The 25,362-nt window shown below is 43.7% G+C and overlaps 1 protein-coding gene across 2 annotated transcripts in view; it reads left to right on the top strand.

The window, feature by feature from the left end:
* MKLN1 (muskelin 1) overlaps positions 1-25,362 on the top strand; it is a 168,894-nt gene that overhangs the window by 23,503 nt on the left and 120,029 nt on the right. For both annotated transcript variants that reach the window (XM_075925725.2, XM_075925720.2), the window contains exons 3-4: positions 10,529-10,671; positions 12,297-12,385. In XM_075925725.2, the coding sequence (XP_075781840.2) occupies positions 10,529-10,671; positions 12,297-12,385 (232 nt within the window). The remainder of the gene's footprint in view (positions 1-10,528; positions 10,672-12,296; positions 12,386-25,362) is intronic.

Below are 25,362 nucleotides of genomic sequence, written 5' to 3'. Positions count from 1 at the left end.
TTCAGATCTTGTGGGTCAAGGTTTCTGTTCGGAGATTGCTATTTAGGTACATACATGGAGACCTCGCTGGAGTATTGCTACGCTGTGGGCATGTCTACGTTAGGAAATTTCAAAATAACTCCTGATTTTAATAAAATTGAAATAGCGTGTCCCACTACGGGGGGGAGGGGGGGCATCGAAATTAATCAGAATTATTTCGAAATAGCATGTCCACACTGATTGGAGCCTGCCTTGAACTTAGAGCCCCTGAACGCACTCTGGGGAGGGCACCAGGAGGGCAGATGCTTCTGAGGCTGCTTGTTCAGGCAAGGCTGTGCATTCAGGGCTCCTCCTTGTGGCCACGTCACACGAGCCACTCCTTCACTGCCTCCCCTCTCGCAGGACAGAGAACAGATGCAATGTGTTCTGGTTGCCCTTGCAGACCCCACAGCACACGAAGCATGGAGCAGGAGCTGCTGCAAAGCAGTGCCAGGCTCATGGGCCTCATGCTGTACATCATGGCGCAGTTCATGCAAACTGCCCTCATGCTGCTCCAATAGGAGAAGGACCAGCCTGGATTGCAGGCTCTGATCTCCCTGCTCCCTGCTACATCCCTATGGATAGGGGCTGCTTGCAGCAGCCCCCCTTATCTTCGCCCCGCTCCTACTGCTTCTAATAAAGGCAGCGGGGAGAGGGCAGGCAACACCCTGGAGACGGTGCTGCGGGAACTGGCTTTTAAGCCAGTTTCCCCCAGCACTGGCTCCTGCTTCCTCCCCTCCCCCTTGCTATCTCTGATAGAAGCAGGGGAGTGGGGGGGGAGCGACTTGTTGACTCAGCTCAACTATCTGATAAGCTTATGCTTGTTGGATAGTTGGCTAGCTGCTTACATCCGGAACTGAAACCTGCCATCCCCATACACAAGCATGTCACCATGGTCTTGTGGAAGCTCACCATGCCAGATACCTACTGCTCCATCGGGAGTCAGTTCGGCATGGAGAAATCCATAGCTGGGTCCATGCTCCTGCAGGTAGCTGAGGCCATCAACCATGTGCTGCTATGGTGGATTGTCATGCTGGGCAACATGGACACCATCGTCAATGGCTTGGCCACTGTGGGCTTCCCCAACTGTGGAGGGAAAGGGGGACATAGGCTGCATGCACATCTCCCTCCTGGCCCCCAACCACCATGCCTTGCACTACATAAACAGGAAGGGGTATTTCACCATGGTGCTGCAGGCCCTAGTAGATCACAAGGGACACTTCAATGCCCTCACCTGGCTGGACCTCAGCGACTGCAACATCCCCTGGTTTGTGCTCCACAACCTATGAGAGAGCAAGGAGGGGGCGGGGGGGATACTTATGCCAGGGTCGGGGGCAGAACCTGAACAACTGGTCAGGGCATATGAGCAACTGGACACCAGCCCCATACGGAGAACATATCAAGGGGCTTTGCTCATGAGGGGGAGAATTCTGTCCAAGGCCAACTGAGAGACACTTCCCCTGTGCCTCTCTACAAAGGGCCTCTACTTTCCTGCTGTGTGCCTTTCCTCCCCCCCCTTCTTACGTCCCAGGATGGCCTCCAGCTACTCGAAATAGTGGCATGTGTGCGGTGCCACCCCGGAACATCCACTCTGCTCCTTGGCCTTGTGGTAGGCCTGCCAGAGCTTCTCCTTCATCCAGACCTGGTCCAGGGTAGGGATGTTAGATATCGTGTAATGGAATGGTTGTGTAACCTCATGAGATTGTAGCAGTTACACAACTATTCAATAGTCCCCAGAAGCAGGGGCGGCAGCCAGTGCACTCCCACCCCACTCCTGGGGAGCCCCTTGACACCCCTCTCTATCAGCACTCACTCTCATGGAATTCCCCCTTCTTCAGATGGGATCTTGACAGGAGAAGGGGAGCTGGGTCATGTCAGTGCGCACCGATGCTCCTGGAGGATTATCAGAGAACCAAAAGAGCTGACCCTATAGTTTCGTACCCATCTCTTAATATATTTTAGTCTATAGACCCTGACCTGTCACACTGTCCCTGGGGCAGTGGAACCAAATGACTATAACTTAAGTTAGCGGCTTTGATCTTCAGCCCTACAGTATGAGCGCTTGTTCTGATTTGGGGAACACGTGCCACAGCTTGAAGGAAAACCAAAAAATGCATATTTCACATGCCACCTGCTCAGTTAAAAACAAGTAACTTTCATCTTGTACAGCACATATGTTGATTTGTAAATTGTAGAATAACTTTCTTGATATCAGTCTTTTATTTTCCCCTTCTTTACAGCTTATGTTGCATGCAGCATGTTTTTACTTTGTAGTATCAAGTATGAAGGAAAAAATCACGTGGTATATTCAGAGCAATGAGCCTCTTTCTTTCCTAGATTGTTTGGCAAGATTCTAGTTCTCTAGAACTGAAGACTGGTGTATCTATCCTAGTTTGGGGTAAAAAACTGTTTGAAATTAAACTCTTTTCCCCTAGGTGTTATCCCTTAGAGTCTATAGCTCAGTTCCTTCAGAGTGCTTGACTTCGCATGTCACCTGTATTCTCATTGTGAAGACAAATTAGAAGCTTACTCACTCCTATTTTTAGAATTAACATCAGTAAATGAACATTTAGCTCCCTAATGGTTTTGAAGTTTCCCATAATTGTCATTTAGCATATTAGTGGTGTTTTAAATGATAGGGTCGAATTGGAATCAGAGTAAAAACCATATATTAGGCATAATATTATTACTAAGAAGGGTCATTTTCCTCTTTTCTTAATAGTTTTCAAAGCTTGAATTACTAGTCACAGCAGCTGTAGTGGAGGTGATGAGTTGCTGATATCTCTGCCTATCATGCCAACAATTGTTATTGTGTTGTTTCCTTGACCTTTGTCATGTCTGTTTCAGTCTGTGGTTTTTTTGTCTCTATACTTACATTTTAACCTTTTGGGGACAGAGACCGTCCTTTTATACTTTATTTGTCCAGAGTCTAGCAGAATGGGTTGTCAGTCCATTTTATAGGTGGGATCTGAGAGACAATTCAGTTCAGAGGTATCCACTAATTTAGTATGTTCAACTTGAAGCACCTATGCACTGATATTTTTAGAGTACTGAACATTTATAGAGCATTATATGTTTAAAGCATAACTTCCACTGATATCTTCTAATTTTTTGGGTGTTTGACTTTGGAACTTTTAAAAAAAAATTAACATTTTTTTGGTAAGTAAATTCCCCCAACAATTTTTTAAACAAGTGGCAAACCAAATTCTATAGTGGCATCATATTGCTATTTACATAGGTCAGAAGCAGAGTTGGAACCATCATCCCCAACTCTGTAACCTTTTTGCTAATGAAGTAACTGTTTAGCTATGGTTTCCTAGCCTTCTCATTAGGGATGTTAAATTGTGTTTAATCAAATATGTAACCCATGAACATTTCATTGGTTAAACTGGGGGAGGCAGAAGCACCTGCTCTCCTCCCTCCCCCCCCCCCCCCCCCGCTGCCTCATACATGCCAGCTCCCTGTGCATACTGGGAACCTGCGTGTAACAATGAAAGTTAACCAATGAGCCCAGGCTCAACATCAGGCCAGAGCCCTAGCCTGTGGCAGAAGAACAGCACAGGCCATGTTGGGAGGGACTTCCCCTGCCCCGGCATATCCCCTCATTCAGGACCACTCAGGTCCCAAGGGTGCTGGACAAGGAAGGTCCAATTTGTAGATATCAGTGCTTAGATACTACAGTTGTAAGGGGTATAGAAATAATAAAAACAAGTGCATATAGGTTGCAGAATAGAAACTGGGAGTTGGGATGTAATAGTGTAGCTGATTAATCGATAGGCTTTTGCTTATTGGTTAATGCTATAGACTACATGCATTCTTCCCCTCCCCCCAGTACATTTTTTGCAGGCTGATGAGCAACCCAGCTCAGTCCTGGCTTGCACTGGGTCTGGGACCTACCCCTGCTGTGGCCCTGCATTTAAAGTGTATTGGGAGCCAGGCAGCTTGGCTCAGTTCTGGCTCCTGCTGTGTCCGGCAGCTCAGATTTCTCACCTCTTCTCCTCTTCCCCCTTTCCCAATAGGGGCTGCTGCCATCCTGCACTGCTGACTGTATCAGAGGCAACAGCGGTGGGGCAATAGGCAGCCAGTTAGCAGTGAAAGCTGACGTTTAAATTGACTCCCCTCACAGACCAGCTCCTGCCTAGAACCCCGTGCTGCTGCCTCCCATAGCAATCGCAGCACAGAGTGACAGGGGGCTCCTTGGTAGTGGGGCTGGAGAGCACCGACTGCCGGCCCCACCCCTGAGGGATATAGAATAGTCAAGTAACCGATAAAAATTATGAGGTTCATAGTCGATTAACTGATATTTAACCTCCCTAACTGGGAGTGTAGTAAACTTTTTGGACTTATTTTTTTCCCCAAAGGTGTTGAGCAGATCAGGGGTTGCTTAGTTTATATAAATTTAAGGGCTTAGCATCTTTGTCATTTTAGGCACCTCCAGCATTCCTACCTGTTTGTGAATAGAGCGTTTATTATTTTGACTCAGTCTAGCATTCACACAGGGGTTCATTTTATCTAGCATTTCAGTACAGCTATTTTTTTAGATGAAATGCAGTTTTTAGCAAAATGCTAAAATTGCTTAAGCCTTGCTGGGGCTCTTGTACATCTGAAAGGTGAACATGCTAATCCTTATTGACTAATTGAATAGTTGATGGAAATCCCATTGATAATTCCATTAGTTAGTTAATCTAAATTTAACATCCCTATTTTGAAAGGCACATACGATGGGCATCATATATATATATAGTAGCCCAATGTACATCACCCTTCCCCCCCCTCCTCTCCTGCTATGGCGCACAGCTGAGTGCTACGCCCCTCAGCCGGGTTACTGTGGGGGAGCCAGTGGCGCAAGTGACTATTTGGGCTCCCCGGTGGCAGGAGGGAAAAGGGGGGTGGGGCGGTGATGTAACCGGCCCTGCCCCCGGCCATGTACATCACCACCTCGTCCCCTTCCCTTGTGGCAGCCCGGCTGAGCAGGCAGCACTAAGGCGAGCGCCATGGTGGGAGGGGAAGGGGAAAGGAGGATGGGGAGAAACGGAGGGGGGAGAGAGGCAGGAGGAGAGCTGAGAGAGAGCAAGAGTGTGCTCAGGAGAGAAGACCAAGGTGGAGGAGAGACCTGAAAATCCTGTCTTATGATGGGCTAATTGTCAAGTAATAAAGAATGAGTAGAATACAAGAAAATCTACTAATATGAAGAGAAATTGGGGGAACTGTACTTCCATTTTTTGGTACAGTAGCATGTTTGTAAAGTTGTTCATTGAAATAGAAATTGAAAGTGGAAGTCTAAAACCTCAACATAATACTGAAACATCTGAAATACTACCCCTTGTGTTGTTTAATAAATGGGTTTTCCAGTTATGTAGTTATGGTAGAGTTAAATGACTCTTGTGGCCTTGAAGGCCATGAGTTGATTATGAATGAGTTCCAATGAAAGGAAATAAATCACAGCTGTTTGTTAAACTGGATACTTTCTGGATCCACTCTTGAAATCGAATGATCCAGAAGTTATATGTAGGATAATAAACCTGTGAAATAGAAACTTTGCCAGGAAGAATCTGGTGTATTCTCTATTGTCATATTAGTTCTAGATTTTACAAAGGAAATATAAGTAATAATTGTTAGCACTGGAGACCAGACTTTTCATTTTATGAAAGAGAATCCTAACAGCTGTATTTATACTCTGATTTTGTACAATGTAAGTTCAACAACGTGGCTTCCCTGGTTGACAATATACAAAAGCAAAGTTTTTTTTTTTATATATAATTCTTGTTATACAAAGAGGAGGCCTTTAATGCAGTGAACTGTGTCCATAGCATTGTCTGATTTTAAGAAATATTATGGTATTAATTTATCTCTATTTAAAAAAATAATACAGTACCACCTCCTAATGAGATGCATTTAGCTGCAGGACAAAACTGACAGCTGCTTATTGGGAACTGACATTGTTAATGTTGGAAAGAATTTGTTGAGTCAAATTGCATGGATGTCAGGTAGATAAGACTTCAAATGTCTAATTCATCATCTTAGCTCAGGAGAAATTTGTTGGAGCTAATACAGAAGTATTCCATCCTCATTTAAAAAACAAAAAAAGCCTTCCTAAGAGGCAGCTTCTATTTGTCAAGTACATAGTCTGTTTCAAAAGATTTTTTTTTTTTATCCCTGCAGAGTAAAGACTGATTTTGTTCTGCGTAATCTCAATTTGACCTTTTGGTTCTGCTACTGCTGTGTAGCTCATATCTGAGCGTGATTTTGAAATATATTGTTAAAACTTGTTAGGCTGTATGTTTTAAATGCACACATACGTTGAACATGTGGCATGGGCTAGATCTTCAAAAGAGCTGCATTCCCATTATGACACTTGGGGTCAGATACTTTTTATGCTAGTGTGACTGGGTAGTGGTTGCTAAGGTCATGTCTAACTTCGTTTCACTCCCCTTTTTCTTGTACCTCAATTTACCCCTCTCTTTGAAGCAGAGGCCAAGGTGTGTGGTGTGGGGGTTTTTGAAAGGACTTCTCAGAAATCTTAACCAGAGTTAAACCTCAGAATCATAATGCAAATCCCTGAATGTTGATGGTACTAGCAGTTGTCAGTCAGCCTCAAGGAGGGTACGATATGATTTTCTTAGTGAACAAATATTTTATATGAACGCCAACTCTTGAAATACTTCAACTGATTTAATATAAACACTAGGCACTGCACCTATTGGTGCTTCATGTATAAAATCTTTACTTATAATTCACTACAGGGTTTCAACAGGGCATATATGACCTATTATACATTCTGCTTTGAAATTCTTAGGGGGCGGTGTGTGTGTGTGTGTGTGTGTGTGTGTGTGTGAGAGAGAAACACTCCCCTGAGTCCTCCCAGAGCTGAAGGAAAATGGGAACCTCAGTTTCCTTCCAAACACTTCAGAACCTCCTCAGCTATACAGTCAGGAGAGCTTCACAGTCCTTTGGCGCTGCGGGACCAACCCGGCGGCACTCCAGCTGCTCTGCCCCAGGCGTCCCCAAGAGCAGTTGGGGTGCTGCCGGGTTGGTCCCGCAGCCCCGAGGGGCAGCGCTACCAGACCAATCCGGCAGCACCCCAGCTGCTCTGCTCCCGGCTTCCCCGATTCAGCTGCTGGTCAGTTTCAGCAGCAGCTGAATGGGGGAAGCCTGTCCGGCTGCCCCAGCACTTCCGGGTTCCTGATGGTGCCGGACCATCAGGAGTCCCGCAGCATTGGATGCCGGACTAATGGAGTTTTACTGTATATACAAAAAAGCCTTAACTCTGTTTCTTTCTTACTCGGCCTATCTGAAGACTTTGATTATTATTGATGGAAGTATGTTTTCATCAGTCTGTCTAATTTTTCTGAGCCTGTGAGTTTTACAGTAGCATTTAGAAGATGCCACTGAAATCATGATCCCATTGTGCTAGATGTTGTATAAACACATAATGAGGGCCTGCTCTTGCTCTTAAACTTAGTTTTTAATTTTTTTACTGCCCTTTATATAGTGTGGTTTTGGGCTCAGTCTGGTTTCTAGGGATATTTAGAGATGACTGTATTGTGGAGTTGTAGCAGAAAGACCAAGCAGAAAGGTCTGTCTTACTGGTTGTGGAGAACAAATTGCCCCATTATCTTGGAAATGGTAATTCTAGGTGAAGTTTGAAGCATGTTGGCAGGGCAGCTTCAGCAGTTTGCATGGCTGTTTCTGTGCAGCACCTGCTTTGGAGATAAATAAGCAGACCCCTGAAAATCCACAAATCTGCTTTATTTGCACAGATATTCACATCTGCAAATGTGGCTATGAATATCCACAGATCACTTTTGTGGGTGCAGATGTAGATAAAATTTTGCATCTAGAACACTGCAAATTTGAGGATACCTGCTTTATATTTGTCGGTATCTGAATCCTTGGATGTCAAGGTGGATATCCATGGATCACTTTTGCAGATGTGTATGTGGCAACAAATTCTGTATCAGTACAGGATTCTCTAAAATCATCTGGCTCTACTCTGGGACTTTGAAAGCAGTCACTGTGTTTAAGTTCTATGGAGTTGGTCACTTAAACATTCTCCTTTTATATATTAGATTAAGTTTGTGCGCTAATAACTTGGACATTATAAGAGCTACCATAACCAAACTTTTCACGGGATAATGTTTCATCCAGGAGAAGGTTTTAAGGTACTTTTCGACCTGATCGGTCCCGAGCTCAAGCTGTAAAAATAAAAAAGTAACCCGCTGCGTTGTTGCAGGGGCTGCCCCACCCACCCTAGGTCCCATGCCCGCTGCCTGTGGCTCCCACCACCGTACAGGACTCACCGCCTCCCACCCATGAGATTACATAAGCGACCCTCTCGTCTCTCCTTCCCTCCTCCCCCAATGCATGCCGGCACGCAGTGCCCCGACACCCCACGTGCACAATGGCTCGGGCACCTGCCCTGCCCCCGTGGCACCTGCAGCCCCAGGTGCGAGCTGGGGTGCCTCTCCTGCATGTAACCTCCCCTCCACCTGGGATCGCGCACCCTCTCTCCCCCTTCCCTCCCCCCCCCCCCAGGGGGATGACGCGGACCAATATTTTAATCCCTATAGAAATCAGTGCAACTTTTCTACCATTCAAAAAAGATAATGGATTACTGTTTTTCTACATTTTATTGTTCCGGTTTCCCGAGCAACGCTGGGTAACTCCAGCTAGTATTAAAATAATTAAACTTAAAATGCTAGCCATGTTTGAATCTGCAGCACTGTTTTATGGTTGGACTCCCCTTTCCCCATGTAGTTTGCAGTGGAATGGTTTCTAGAATATTGCACATGTCTGTTCATACAGTAGCTTCTGTTGAGGTTTTTGTGACCAATCAAGGGGAAGACAGTGGAGTTTATTGTACATTGTTCAACCTCTTATTTTATTTTTGTGTGGCTGCGATCATCCCATTGTAGAGCTCCTTGGTGTGACTCTAGGGAGCAGAACAAGATCTGCTAGTCTGGAGTAAAGGGTGTAAGCGACTAGTCAACTGTTCGATAAGCAACTCGACTAGTTGCTTCCTCTTCTCTCCTCCCTCCCCCCCTTGCCTCTATCCGAGAGAGGCAGCTAGCAGGGGGAGCAGGTTCCAGTGCTGTGGGGAGCTGGCTTAAAAGCTGGTTCTTTCTTCCTCCTCTTCCCCACCTCCCCCCAGCACCATCTCTGAGGAGAAGGGGCAGGGCATAGTGGGGAACTGACAGCACTTCTGCCTTTGAAATGCAGCAAGAGGAGAGCTCTTGATACATTTCAGAAGCAGAATTGCTGCAGCGAGCCTGGGGCGTGCTGGGGACTCAAACAGTCTCCTGCTGGTGCCACGCTTCCTGCTTTTGAAATATACAAGAGCCCTCCCGGGAAGTGCTGCAAGGAGCATGGCCAGCGAGGGACTCAAGCTGTTCCCTCTTGACCCTGCGCTCCTGGTGGTGCTTTGCTTTTGAAATGTACAAGGGCTCTTGTACATTTCAAAAGCAGGGAGCTGGGAGCCAGCCAGGGGCTCTTGCTACATTTCAAAGGCAGAGGAGCCCTTATTGACTAATCGAATAGACAATGCAAATTATATCGACTATTCAATTGGTTGATTGATCTAAATTTAATATCTTTACTCTGGAGTAATTTCTAGATTGTTCTATTTTTGTTGGAAATAAACACTTTGATCTCTTCAGCCAGAGGGAATATTTGCACTCAGATCTACCAAAATTCCTGGTGTCCTCCTAGTTTATTCTTCAGGAACATTTCCCTTCACAGGCACTTACGAAGCAGGACTCGTTCCCTCATGCAGTTTTTGTTAAAGTGACTGATAGGACTGGAAAATGTGAAGTATGCAACCCCTCTCAAGTCTCGCACGGATGTTCCTCTGCACACAGGGCAGTTAAAAGCAGATCCTTGTGAGCCAAACCCTTCTGATTGGTTTCCCTGTAGACTAGGAAAAGCTACGAATAGCAGATGAATTTCCAGATTTCATTTGATATGGTTTATAGGCAGTTTATTCATCTGCTACCTATGAACCAAGCTTTTAGTGGCTCACTTTTTGCTCTGGGACCAGGTAGTCTCTGAAATGAAATTAATGGAATTTGTGTGTGAGCATCTAGGAGAGATTTAATCAACAGAGAATGTACTTTTGAGTTAAGCATTACTTCAGGCATTAGCGCATAGCTGAGTCAGTTATCCAGAGCCTAGACGTAGCTTGCTATGCTATCTGAAGTCATACTTCCAACTCCCAGAAGGAATACACAAGGCCTGGAAAAGCATACGGGGTCTGACTTTTATTTTCTGGTTGTGTAAAAAGCAGGAGTTCCTAATATGCAACCCACATCTTCCTTTAGTTTAGTTTTTTAAACTTATTCACAGGCAAGAACAATATGTGGAGTGCACATGTTGTCCTCCAGCCTCTGAGGAAATTTACAACTTTTCATTACAGTGGTAATGTAAAGGCTGTAATTTCCCTCCGTTCAGGTATGCGCTCCACAGCCTTTATTTTGGTACTCAAATTCATTCTTCCTTTTTCCTCTTTCCACAGTATTTGATTCTGAAACTCGAAAGACCTGCCATAGTCCAAAGCATCACCTTTGGCAAATATGAGAAGACTCATGTCTGCAATTTAAAGAAGTTTAAAGTCTTTGGTGGGATGAACGAAGAAAATATGACAGATCTATTATCCAGGTAAGAGATGATTTCAACAACTTGTAAATCATCTAAATCCAAGGCTGGACCAAAGTGTTCTTTCCTCCCCTCTTCTCCCACATGGCACTCATTAACAGTGGTCTGTGTTGGCTCCTATAACTCCATGTAGAGTCCATGCCAGATAACAGATGTGATACGATCCAGGCCAGGGAACATATGTTCCAAAATTTAGTTCTGGGAAACCTTCCCTACCTTGTTCTAATCAGAGGAGTTGCAGAGAGTGAAATCCTGGAGGTTTTTGAAGAGCCAGGGTGCAACACTTGATTCCTTTCTTCTGCGTACCTGAGACTCTTAACTAAATTTGAGTTCCAGTTGTGGGAAACTTAATAGTACAGGTCTGGACTACTCCGTTGCATTACCTTTCTTCATATTGATCTGTCAAAGGGTAAAGTACAAAACTAATTTATTTCCTTTGTTTAAAGTCACTTGATTTGGTAGTCCAGTGACAGATACTTTATGTAAGGAGGCAGGTTCATTGCCAGTTTTAGACTTGTCATGGATATTAGAATAATTAATGTAAATTTGAGAAGGCCACCTAGCCAGTCTCTGGCCTAAGTGAATGGGACAGATAATTTTTAGATCACTTGCTGTAGATCAAGCTAAGAGGAGCTATACAGCAAGAGCCAATGTTAGATGGAGGCCTGCAACAAGAAAGCTGAGTTGTGGGGAGCATGTTCCTAGTTTGTTGAAGTAGTTCAGTACTTGCTGACTGCACTTACTTGATCAAAGAATCAGACCGGGGCGGCCCTAGACTAGCTGTCAGCAACTGGTACCCAAGGCGAACCATGCAATTGGCGCCCCCACCTCCAAACCCCTCAACAATATTGTGCCACCATTTTGGCACTCCATTTAACTTGGCGCCCTAGGTGACCGCCTAGTTCGCCTATATGGACGGACCGCCCCTGAATCAGACTAGTGCTGCCTTACCAAGTTGAAAACATATGACATGGAGAACCTTGTACATATTCCTGTAAGACCCTGTAGTAGGATTTCAAAAGCATCTTTAAATAGGAGCTACATCAAATGAGTCCTTTTTTTAAAAAAAAATTGCTATTGCTTAGTACTTGAATTGTGGACCAGCTTGATGGTAAGAGGGAAGGATTGAAATAGTATGCTACTAGTTAGCTGGTATAGTTGAGGTCTTTGTGTCATTTGTAATTCATTAAAACATTTGACTTCTCAGTTTGCCAGGAATTATTGATTTATGTATATTTTTTTGATAAAACTAGACTTTATGTAGTACTTTTCATCTGGAAATCCGTTAATTCTTACAATGTTCCCATGAGAGGGGCAAGTATTCTTATCTATGGCTTGCAAAGGAAAGCTGAATTAGAGAAGTGACTTGCCTAAAGTTACAGTTGGAGTCAGCAGAGACAGGAACAGAATAAATGTCTCCTGACTTCAATTCCTTGTTCATATTGTTAGGCATGCCACCTCCTTTGGAGGTGGAGTGGCTGATAGCAATCCAGACACTAGTCCAGCATGCTTGCTTATGAATCAGTAGTAAAATCAAAATATCACATTAGACATGACCTAGGTTGCATTTATTAGTTAGTTCTAAAATACAAGGTAAAATTTAGTAACTTTATTTATTTTTTCCACAGTGGCTTAAAGAATGATTATAACAAAGAAACATTCACCTTGAAGCATAAAATTGATGAACAGATGTTCCCCTGTCGATTCATTAAGATAGGTAAATGCATTTTTTCAGCATTCTGAGTAGAAAATAATCTCTTGTGCCAATCTTGGCGCTTGTGACTCTGCTGTACTCCGGCAAAATATCCAAAATAGTTTTTCCATTCCATGGTCTTTTAGGTTGGTTAGGTTAGAATACAGAGAAGTCTTGTAACCAAGGAATAATAGCTTAATATTTTAAGTCCTGTGAGCTGCAAGCACAGTAGAATGCAGACTTAAAGAAATGTAATCATGTAGCCAAACAATATTGCTGGGGAAGCTGCTTCCTATGCTCCAGAGCATTCTATCTGATCCCTCAAGGTATGTCTACACTGTGATTTAGAAAAAACTCACAGCACTGAGTCTGAGCCCAGGTCAGTTGACCCAGGCTCATAGGGGTTGGGCCATGGAGCTGTAAAATTTCAGTGTAGATGTTTGGGTAGGGGCTGGTTTCTGGGCTCTGTGATTCCCTCCAGGCTGAGCCTGAATGTTTACATAACAATCTTTATTAGGCTCTCACAACTATAAAATTACCTGGGACCAGCAATGGCTGTGATGCAGGTCTTGCATTATTGTTTAGAGGTACCCTCAAATCAGATACTTGTTTTGTTATAGTGGCTATTGTTTGAAAGGAAAAAGCAAGGACATACAGGAAGAAAAGAGAAGGAACGAGAGGCTCTGGATTTGCTTTCCTTGCTCACCCAGGCTTGCCTGAGTGACTGAATGGGGGTCCTCTCGGAATCCTTCCCTGTCACTCATATCTCTGGTAGAGTATTGTGAAGCAGTTTTTCTCTGTGTGCTAGCATCCAGGGAAGTGAGAGGTTAGGTCCAGAAATGTCATTTGAGAGGCAGCCAGAAGCCCTAACTCCCCTAAGTGTGCAAGTGTAGTTTTTGTTGACTGTGCCTTTTTCTCTGATATTTTGGCCATATAATATGCAAAATTTAGCTCAGAAATGTAGTGGCAGAAGTGCAAGCTAAAGCAGCACAAATTCTGCACTAAGTATAGAATGTGTATCACGAGAGTTGTTGCCTTTTAAAACATGCTGAGGCTTACCTATTTTGTCATAGGATACAAATATTATTCTAGTATTCCTTTTTACATGTTGGAATCTAAAGTGGGAAAAAAAAACTCCAGTAACTTCATGGTCATCTTCAAAAGCGACAAGGAGTCGCTTTATGGACATCTTGTGAGTTTACTAGAGCACTTCATTAGTGCTGCTTTGCCTTTCAGAAAATGGTTCAGATGCGTTTTTGAACTCAAATTTACAAGTGGCTGTTCTTAAAAAGTCACGGTTGAATGTGTACTTTGCTCTGATTGAATGAAACTTATTTGAGAGGTTATAAATAGTTGTGTGAAGTATGTTCATTCATTTACACGTGCTCCTGCATGAGGGGTTTGGAATGCCCAGAAGTGAATACATATTCCTAGTATTTTTCATAGACTGTGTGTAGGATGATTTTCATATTATTCCTTGGGAAATCATGCGCTACTGTGCACATGCAGAAGTCATGTGTTGCGCAAAACATACATTCTGCCCAAGTGGTGCTGCAGTTCGACATACCCACCAGAAGCCACTGTGGTGCAAGGACAACCAATAGCATGAATGCAGCCAGCTGCTTGGTGCCACAGTGGCCTCTGGTGGTCAGTAGGTGGAACTATAGTGCTGTTCAGGAAGAACAGGCAGGGGAAAAAAGGAGGAGTTGCACTGTATGTAAGAGAGCACTATGATTGCTCAGAACTCCAGTATATAGAGGGAGAAAAGCCTGTTGAGAGTCTATGGGTCAAGTTTAGAGGTGTAAGCAACAGAAGTTATGTTGTGGTTGGTGTCTGCTACAGGCTGCCGAATCAGGAGGATGAGGTAGATGAGGCTTTCTTCGGACAACTGAGAGAAGTTTCCAGATCGCAGGCCTGGGTTCTCACCGGGGACTTTAATCACCCTGACATCTGTTGGCAGACCAATACGGCAGTACACAGACAATCCAGGAAGTTTTTGGAGAACGTTGGAGATAGCTTCTTGGTACAAGTGCTGCAGGATCCGACCAGAGGCTATGCCAGCTTGACCTGCTGCTCACAAACAGGGAGGAGCTAATAGGGGAAGTAGAGGGGAGGTGACAACCTGGGAAGCAGTGATCACGAGATGGTAGATTTCAGGATCCTGACCAAAGGAAGAAAAGAGTAGTAAAATACACACCTTGAACTTGAGAAAAGCAGACTTCGATTCCCTCAGAGACCTGATGGGCAGAATCCCCTGGGATGCTAACATGAAGGGGAAAGGAGTCCAGGACAGCTGACAGTATTTTAAAGAAGCCTTATTGAAGGCACAGAAAGAAACCATCCCGAAGCATAGCAAGAGAAGCAAATATGGTAGGAGACCGGATTGGCTCACTGGGGAAATCCTTGGTGAACTTAAACACAAAAAGGGAGCTTACAAAAAGTGGAAGCTTGGACAGATGCCTAGGGAGGGCTATAAATGTATAGCTCGAGAATGCCGGGGGGTTATCAGGAAGGCGAAAGCGCAATTGGAGTGGCGACTCGCAAGGGATGTGAAGGATAACGAGAGGTTTCTACAGGCATGTTAGCAAGAAGGTAATCAGAGAGGGTGTGCGGCCCCTAGTGGAAGAGGGCGGTAACCTAGTGATGATGTGGGGAAAGCTGAAGTACTTAATGCTTTCTTTGCCTCTGTCTTCACGGGCAAGGTCAATTCCCAGACTAATGCGCTAAGTGACACTCTATGGGAGGAAGGTGGACATCCCTTGGTGGGGAAAGAACAGGTTAGGAACTATTTAGAAAGGCTAAACGTACACAAATCCATGGGACCGGACTTAATACATCTGAGGGTATTGAGGGAGTTGGCAAGTGTCATTGAGGAGCCTTTGGCCATTATCTTTGAAAAGTCGTGGAGATCAGGAGAGATCCCAGATGATTGGAAAAAGGCAAATGTAGTGCCCATCTTTAAGAAAGGAAAGAAGGAAGATCGAGGGAACTATAGACTGGTCAGTCTTACCTCAGTCCCTGGAAAAATCATGGAGGACATCCTCAAGGAATCCATTTTGAAGCACTTGGAAGAGGGGAAGGTGATCAGGAATAGTCAGCATGGATTCATGAAGGGCAAGTTGTGCCTGACCAATCTGATTAGTTTCTATGATGAGGTAACTGGCTCTGTGGATATGGGGAAGTCAGTGGATGTGATATACCTTAACTTTAGCAAGGCTTTTGATACGGTCTCCCACAATATTCTTGCCAGCAAGTTAAGGGAACATGGATTGGATAGATGGGCGGTAAGATGGATAGAAAGCTGGCTGGAAGGTTGGACCCAACGGCTCGATGTCAGGATGGTGGTCGGTTTCTAGCGGAGTGCCCCAAGGTTCTGGAAACGGTTTTGTTCAATATCTTTATTAATGACCTGGATGAGGGGATGGATTGCACCCTCGGCAAGTTTGCGGATGACACTAAGCTAGGGAGAGAGGTAGACATGCTGGAGGGAAGGGATAGAGTTCAGAGTGACTTAGACAAATTGGAGGATTGGGCCACAAGAAATCTGAGGTTCAACAAGGCCAAGTGTAGATTCCTGCCCTTGGGACGGAAGAATCCCAAGCATTGTTACAGGCTGGGGACCAACCTGCTAAGTAGCAGTTTTGTAGAAAAGGACCTGGGGGTTACAGTGGATGAGAAGCTGGATATGAGTCAACAGTGTGCCCTTGTAGTCAAGAAGGCTAATGGCATATTAGGTTGCCAGTCAATCCAGAGATGTGATTATTCCTCTTTACTCTGCTCTGGTGAGGCCACATCTGGAGTATTGTCCAGTTTTGGGCCCCCAATTACAGGAAGGATGTGTATGCATTGGAGAGGGTCCAGCGGAGGGCAACCAAAATGATTAGGGGGCTGGAGCATATGACCTATGAGGAAAGGCTGAGGGAGTGGGTCTATTTAGTCTGCAGCAGAGAAGAGTGAGGGGGATTTGATAGCAGCCTTCAACTTCCTGAAGGGAGGTTCCAAAGAGGATGGAGAGAGGCTGTTTACAGTAGTGACAGATGGCAGAACAAGGAAAAATGGTCTCAAGTTGCGGTGGGAGAGGTCCTGGTTGGCTATTAGGAAAAGCTATTTCACTAGGATGGTGGTGAAGCACTGGGATGGGTTACCTAGGGAAATAATGGAGTCTTCATCCCTAGAGGTGTTTAAGTCTCAATTGACAAAGCTCTGGCTGGGTTGATTTAAATGGGATTGTTCCTGCCTTGGGCAGGGGACTGGACTTGATGGCCTTCTAAGGTCTCTTCTAGCTCTATGATTCTGTGCATAGGCAGCATGTATTTTTCGAGGGGATGAAGGGGACATTTTTGTGCATGTGTGATGGCACAGAATTCCCCCAGTAGTAGTTCATCACAGCACCTTTCCTGTTGAGCCAGGTTAGGACAGATATGATATCAGACTGGGGTTCAGAATGGGGTGAAGGTTCAGGAGCTGGTGGGGTAACATTGTTGAGCTCAGAACTGAATGAGAGTCGAACTGCAGGAACATATGAGGGTGGGGAAGGAGCTGGTAGAGACCTTTGGGGAAGGAGGGCAGATGTGCCTAACTGGATAGGAAAGGCTTGGAGTCTGTGTCGGAAGATTCTGAACTCCCTAATAACCCCTCTCCCCCAAACTTCCACATCCTCTTTCATACTTATGCTACCTATACCCAACAACCCTTCAGGTTCACTTTAGGCTTCTTTCCTCTCTCAGCTTCTCTATTACTCCTGACCCCCTCATGCTTTGCACTGCTTCTGATGGTGCAGGAAATTCATTTTTGTAATGTAACTTTAACTAATTACGGAGAAGAGCAACGAGAATGAGGGAAGGCTGAAGGAAATGGGTTTGTTTAATTTTGAAAAGAGAAGATTGAGGGGGACATGATAGCAGTTTTCAGATATCTAAAAGGGTGTCATAAGGAGGAGGGAGAAAACTTGTTCATCTTGGCCTCTGAGGATAGAACAAGAAGCAATGGGCTGAAACTCCAGCAAGGGAAGCTTAGATTGGACATTAGGAAAAAGTTCCTAACTGTCAGGGTGGTCAAACACTGGAATAAATTGCCCAGGGAGGTTGTGGAATCTCCATCTCTGGAGATATTGAAGAGTAGGTTAGATAAATGTCTATCAGGGATGGTCTAGACAGTATTTGGTCCTGCCATGAGGGCAGGGGACTGGACTCGATGACCTCTCGAGGTCCCTTCCAGTCCTAGTATTCTATGATTCTATGAATTACTCCAAGATCTGTACTAATGTGCCTAGCAAGGAATCTGTCAAAGTACCATAATCTTTTTCCGATCTGTATTTAGACAAACTTGCTGACAGATACTTTGAAATAAATTGCAAAATAATTGAGACGGGCATGATTATATTGTGCTATTTCTACAAAATATTTAGCATTTTGCAGAATTTTAAACTACTGTGTGCAGAATTTTTAATTGGTACGGATTTCCCCCTGAAGTATGATAGGCCAGGCAAAGAGCTTTGAGGTATACCTTCATATCAGGTAGTGTGTAGGGATGTGAGGTACTAGTTGACTAGTCGACTATCTAATAAGCGAATGCTTATTGGATAATTGGCAGGATAATCAGCTAGTTGCTTCCCCAGCTTTGCTATCTCTGTCAGTTTCAAAACAGCAGTGCAGTCCCCAGCTGGCCCTGGGCTTCTGTGCTTTCCCTTTGAAGTGTAGCAACAGCCATTTTCTAAAGAATGCTGTTTTTTACTGTGTTTAATGCTTAGCATTGTACTTCTGCAATAACAATCCTCATCTTTTTCAACTCTTCACTAGTTTAATGATATGTAATGATATAAGAGATGTGTACATGGACTTGGGAGTAAAAAAACTGTCAGAGGTCACAGCTGAAGAAAGGGTGATTGGGTAATCTAGAAGTAGTGGGTCAGTGCTGTTCTGGACTTAGCTTTTGCCTGTTACAGTTAGGTCTGGCCTGTCTTTGGATGGAAGATATGCAAGAGAGGGAAAAGTCTCATTTTGTGCAAAAGACTGTTACTGGACTGTTAATGAAAGGAAAAGCATAACTAGAAGTTTTTAGTATGGGAGCAACCTTGCTACTTATGCTTGTGAATACAAAGGCCCCTTCATCCGTTTCTTGCTTAAATGAATTTCTTACATATAGAGAATATTTATTTATTACACTTCTGTATTGAGTGAGATGTGACTCTTCATTCTAAGCTTCTTTTTTAGTACCTTAATTTCTTGGTTACACTATCTTTTGGGTTGACATTATCTTTTGCTGCATGCCAAAAATAAACTGAAGTTTTTAAAAGCTGAAGAAAGTCTACTAAGCCACTTGGGGGAAAAAGTGGGCATTTAAAAACTACCAATGACTTTTACAATGAAACCCATTAAAATATTTCCTATTTTGTTTTATGCAGCATTTTTCATATAATAATGTGACATTAAAATGTTTTTACTAGGGATGTGAATGGTTAACAGGGTGAGGCTTACTGGTTATGGTTAACCAGTGGGGGCTGGAGCGGTCACCTGTTTGCTGCAGTCAGTAGGCAGGGAGTGCTTCAGCCCAGCTATGGCAGGCAGGGAACTTCCCTGTCCACTGCCACCCCCGTTTAATCAGTTAACTGGTTCCAGTTAACCATTGAACAGGATTTTACATCCCTAGTTTCTACTATGAAATGACTGAGAATGGTGGTGTGAAATTCCATAAACTTTCATGCTTACAGATCAAATTTGCTCAATATATAGGTGAACTTTTTCCTACTTGCTAGCCATGGTAACTCAACTTGGGATAGAAATTCTATGCCATGTTCCTTGTGACATTACCAATAATAAAGATTCTGTAAGCAAAATTTGCTCTTATATGCGCCTTGCAGGAGAGATCATGACTCCTAGAGAATTCATTCATCAGTGGGTTTGCACAGGTGTAAATGAAGATACATAATTTGGTTCTGTGGTTGGAATTTGCTTAATTCTGACAAGTGAGCTCTGCAGAGTTAGCAGAAGGAAAGTAGTGTAGGAGAAGTGGTGGTAAATCCACGCAACCCCTCAAAGTGTTCAGACCTGGCTCTTAACTTAAAGGCAACAGACTTGTTGAATAGGAAGGTGACTTTAAAAAATCTTGTTTAGACTGGAGACACGCTTCTATAATTCTGACTGCATGATCAGACTTCATAGGCCATGCAACCAAGCAGTTGGTGGTGTTTAACTCTTATAATAAAATTTTGTCTGGTTGTCCATTTGAAAGACTGGGTGAGGGAAGCAAATTATTTGGATATGCTGTATACCAGAAGAAAGCTCATATATTGATGCTTTATCTCAACACTTAACATTTCTGGTCTGTCTTCCTTTCTTTGTTTCAGAAAGTTTTGCTTAGGGAAAGGATGTTGTGAGAGAGTGTTATGTTTTCACACGAATCATAATCTTTACAAGAGGAGTGTCTGACATACCAAATAACTAACAAGTCATAATAATCAGTCTGCATGTGCCATAAACCAGGGGCAGGGAACCTTTTTTTTTTTTTTTTTTTTTTTTTTTTGGTCAGGGGTTGCTGACCCAAAGAAAAATCACTGACATGGCCCCGACTGAGAAGCCAAAAGACACTTCCCCCATTTTTCTTGTATGCCAGAGCCTGGAGGGTCCCAGGCTAGTATATTTTTGTAGAGGCTAGATCTAGGCAAGCTGGGGGCTGGATCTGACCCTTGGGCTGTAGTTTCCCACTCTTGTCATAAACTTTGTGTAATGGGGTGTCAGTCTCCTCTCGCGACTGCTCTCTCTGCCTGTGTGTGTGTTCCTGCACTCTCTTCTATTTAAAAGCCTCTTTGGAAACTCAGCCCTCCAAGTTGCATGTTGCCTGTGTGTGAAATACACATCTACCAGGGGCTTTTTTACATGCCTGCTGTAATGTCCCTCAGTCTATTCCCCACTCTGACAGAAAGTGGTGCTCTCAGGGTTTCCCTTCCTGGAGGCAGCGTCTTCATCTTTATCCCATAGTCCAGGGGTCTCCAATAAGCTTTCCACACAGAGCTGCTCATGATGCTGCTGCTCTTTCAGCCAGCCAGTAACCCAGTCTGCATACCTTGAGGTCTCAAGAGGAACTGACTTGCCCTGGTCTGCAGCTCTTTATATATGGCCTCCCTGACGCGTGATTGGCTGCTTCTCCTGCTGCCACTGTATCCTGCTTTGTGGACCTCTTTTGTCTTTCTGGGGTGGAGTGTGACAGGACCACAGGAGCCTCCTGCAGGGGGCCTCAGGGCCTGGTCTACCCAATCACACTTTGATATAATGGAGTGGAACTAGCTTTACTGTTGCTTCTCTGGTAAGTCTTTGTAAGTTAATTTGGACTGTAATGTTATCTAAATTGTACTGGATAGCATGTACTTGATAGCATGTGTTGCCATGTAGTGTAATGCCTGCCTGCAGGGGTACAGATTTGGGGTTGCTGTTAGGAATTGTAGATAATTTAAGATACTCATTTGAAATAGACTAACTCAGGCTTAATTTCTTTTACCCAGTAATAATGTTTTGGATGATTTTATTTCCATCCTCGATCACACACTTCCTTAGTAGGCCTGTTCTTACATCATTTTATGAAAACAAACGCAGTTTAGTGCCAGTTTAAAATACCCTGTATATTTTGTTTTCACTGGGTTTGATCTTGTTAAAAGTATATTGATTTCTGCTCTACACCAGTTTTTCTGTGTAGCAGTGATTCTGAATTGTTTGCATGTTCAGTAAGGACTGCTATAGAACTTGCACCAAATTATGCTGAGACTCTTTAGGTAGAGCTGATAAGGTAGGTTTTTTTTTTTTACAGTCACTACAATGAATCCAGGCTAACTAAAGCTCTATCCCAAAGGAATAGGACTTACCAGCATAATCTAGTACAGAACATACACAATAGGATGCAGCCACTTCAGTGAGAATACCTTTGCAGAACAAATATTTGGACTTCGTTTTTACAGGGGCTACTTCTCAAACACTTGGGAAGGTGTTACGGGCTTGGATGGCAACAACAATGAGATATGAAGGAGACGAAGGGAATTTTGTTGGGAAAAGATCTTAGATGGGGCCTGGGTATTAACCACCTCCTTTAAGACCCTCCTCAAAACCTGCTACTTTTGTAGCTCTTGCACAGAATTTCAAATAAAATATATTTAAAAGAAAACTAGATCAGTACATAACAAAAAAACAAGGTTATCTGTATGATCTTATTTGTGTGAATTTTGCCACTCTTTCACACTGCCTCCCACCGTCTGTCTCTCCTTATGTCATGTCTAATTTAAATGGTTGCTCACCCAACAATATGACACTTTCTGTCTGAAATGCTATGCATATATCTAAGAGCTGTATACATGAGGGCAGAAAGCTGTCAACATGAAGATAAGCTGGTCTCTAATGTATAGGAGTGGGAATTAGTGGAGAGTTTCAAGATGGAGGAGATGTTTTTGGTGTGATTGGAAAAGGAATCTTTAAAATACTCTGTATATTAGGGTTAACAAAATAAGTTATCCTGCTGTTCAGTTGATCCTTTTTTTTCTCTTTCTCTCCTTTCCTCATCTTTAGGAGTAACTTTAGAATATCTGATATTTTCTTGGATTTTTTTAGCCTTTGCATGGCATCTATCATTTGTCCTTTTCATATGTGATACAATTTGTTTTAATGCTAATTAGGGATGTTATGAGGTGGGTATTTAATCATGTAGAATTTTTAATCGACTACTTAATTAGCCAATAGGCAGCCCTGCTCAGTTGCGACTCATGCTGGGTGTGGGACCGAACCCCACTGTGGCTCTGCAGTTCAAAAAGGAGGCAAGGGGCAGGTTGGGACTCACTCCAAAGTAGCCCCTGTGCACGGGATCAGCCCCTCCCCCTGCTGCCTCTGATAGGCAGCAGCAAGGGGGGGAATGGGTGGCACTGCGGAGATGGTACTGGGGGAGCTGACTTGTAAGATGGCTCTCCCCAGCGCCTACTCCAGCTTCTCCCCCTCTCCCCCCCATCTCCTTGCTTCCTCTGATACAGAGGCAGCAAGGGGCGGAGGGGGGGAAATGTGAGTAGTCGACTCGACTACCTGAGAAGCATAGGCTTCTCAGGTAGCCGACTACTCCTTTACGTCCCTAATGCTAATTGATTTTAAATACTTGTCATATAGACTGATCCTGTATGATAGAACTTTGATAGTAAAAACACCACTGCTCATGAGTTCTGTTTCGGTGTGGTGGGAAAAGTAAGACCTTGTTGAATGTTTAATTAGATTATTGAGCTGTTGTTGGTCTTACATCCTTGTGTTTATGGTTCGTATTTCGGAAGTTCTTGTCACTCTATTTGGACATGTACCTAAATGATAAATGGGATTTTAGCTGTCCAGAACTATTCTCTGTTTCATGGCCTCTGAGTAAGACAAGTCAAGTGCGATAGAATAGGGAATCTGCTGTTCTGTTAAAACACCTGTGTAACGAGAAGTCTCCTGTTCCACTTCTGAGACCGGTGTTAAGCCTGGACTCTCCAGTCTGTTAGAACTTCTCAATGGAGAGTCCAGTCCCAGTCCATGTTCTGTTGGAGTCCTTGTGGTCTGACTGCTTTCAAACTATCAGTTCATGTTTGTGAGAGACAAATGACAACTGTTGAGATGGAACCAGAGCTGCTTAATCATTTAGCAAATGATACCCAATGCGTTGAGTTGAACTTGGAACTGGACAGGTAACTAGTTCAGAGGGTGGTGATTGGGGTGGTACGTTATTGATGATCTTCCTTGCTTAGTAGAGAGGATGCTGAATGGTACACGGGTTATATTATTTGCAAGTCTTCATAGCTCTTGTTTTTTCCCCTCCTTCTCTGCTGTTTGGGGACGTGTATGGGTAGGCAAGTGGCCTAAAAGCTATTAAATGCTGTTGGGGCTATTTTTGTATTTTATAGATTAGTGTGGGGGACAATGCTTTTTCTTGTAGAGAAGGAACTAAATAAGGGTTAGTAATGGTTTTTTAATTTTTTTTCTAAATGCAAATCTGTGTGCCAATTGCACCGTATTAGAGCTTTGATCAGATGCAGGGTGAATGCATGGCTCTTAGTCAATGTTATATGCAGTTATCACTCACCTTGCCTCACTGCCTTTGCTTTTTGTGTTTAGTAACACTGGTGGGGGAAAAAAACTTACATAGACAGAAACTAGCAGAAGCAGAATCTGGCAACCCTGTACATGGGGGAATGGTTTAAAAAAAAAAAAACTCACGGCCCTCATGTAGAACCCCAATGGATTGCAGGTTGCCCACTGTGACTTTGGATTATGGAAGGTGTGAATACTAAAGTTCTGCACTTAACATGCTCCAGGTGGGTGCAATGGGAATAAGTGGAAAAAGTTCCTACTTTGTATTAATGTGGCTCTAAAATGAACTAAGAATCTTTTAGTTCATGCATGCAGCAGTCACATGGGGAGTTGCTGCTCATAACTTTGCTCCACCCTGTAAGTTACACCTTTGAGCTCTGAACTGTAGGGCAGCCTACAGGTAGTGAATGTGCCTAAATCGACCTTCTGTCATGCACTGCAAGGCAGTCAGCAAGGAGTGTATTAATTTTTGGCAAGAACAAGATCCTTTTCCTACAATCACAGTTGTCTCTCTCCTTTTTTGGTAATTGTTCCCTTTCATGTAGTGTGGTGGGTTGGTTTCTTTTTGTGTGTGCGTGCGTGTGCGCGCGCAATTTCTCCACTCTCCAACCTTCTGAAATGGGACACAATGCTGCAGTTTTTTTTGGAATAAAACATTCTGAAAATCTTGATTTTTTTTTTTTTTTTTTTTAAAGAAATGGAAGAGTTCTTGATTTAGAAATTGAAAAAACACTGATATTCTTACGTTGGAGCTGTTTTGATTTCAGTTAATTTAACTGACCCGCAATGTATCAGTTTGCATCAGTACAATATTAAAAATTATTTCCTTAAGTTTTTGTGTTGCCCCATAGGAATTGTACAGCAGGTACCCGATGCCCTCTTTTCCCTATGGACTGGGCTCGTGGCCCAGACTGCAGATTCTGAGATACATATGCAGTCATGTGACTTGCATGATGCACCACATAGTGTGGTCAGGAGAGATCATAGAATACTAGGACTGGAAGGGACCTCAAAAGGTCATTGAGTCCAGTCCCCTGCCCTCATGGCAGGACCAGATACGGTCTAGACCATCCCTGATAGACATTTATCTAACCTACTCTTCAATATCTCCAGAGATGGAGATTCCACAACCTCCCTAGGCAATTTATTCCTGTGTTTGACCACCCTGACAGTTAGGAACTTTTTCCTAATGTCCAACCTAAACCTCCCTTGCTGCAGCTTAAACCCATTGGTGCTTGTTCTATCCTCAGAGGCCAAGATGAACAAGTTTTCTCCCTCTTCCTTATGATACCCTTTTAGATACCTGAAAACTGCTGTCATGTCCCCCCTCAGTCTTCTCTTTTCTAAACTAAATAAACCCAATTCTTTCAGCCTTCCTTCATAGATCATGTTCTCTAGACCGTTAATCATTCTTGTTGCTCTTCTCTGTGACCTCTCCAATTTCTCCATCTTTCTTGAAATGCGGTGACCAGAACTGGACACACGACTCCAACTGAGGCCTAACCAGCGCAGAATAGAGCAGAAGAATGGCTGCTCCTGTCTTGCTCACAACACACCTGTTAATTCATCCCAGAATCATGTTTACTTTCTTCGCAACAGCATCCCACTGCTGACTCGTATTCAGCTTGTGGTCCACTATAACCCCTAGATCCTTTTCTGCTGTACTCCTTCCTAGATAGTCGCTTCCCATTCTGTATGTGTGAAACTGATTGTTCCTTCCTAAGTGGAGAACTTTGCATTTGTCTCTATTAAACTTCATCCTGTTTACCTCAGACCATTTCTCCAATTTGTCCAGATCATTTTGAATTATGACCCTATCCTCCAGAGCAGTCGCAACCCCTCCCAGCTTGGGGTATCATTTGCAAACTTAATAAGCATGCTTTCTATGCCAATATCTAAATCGTTGATGAAGATATT

The sequence above is a fragment of the Pelodiscus sinensis genome, chromosome 1 (genome assembly GCF_052426305.1).
Source record: "Pelodiscus sinensis isolate ZL-2025 chromosome 1, ASM5242630v1, whole genome shotgun sequence".
NCBI classification, from domain to species: Eukaryota; Metazoa; Chordata; order Testudines; family Trionychidae; genus Pelodiscus; species Pelodiscus sinensis.
Note: the sequence above shows the minus strand (reverse complement) of the source record. Positions and strands in the feature narration are given on the sequence as shown.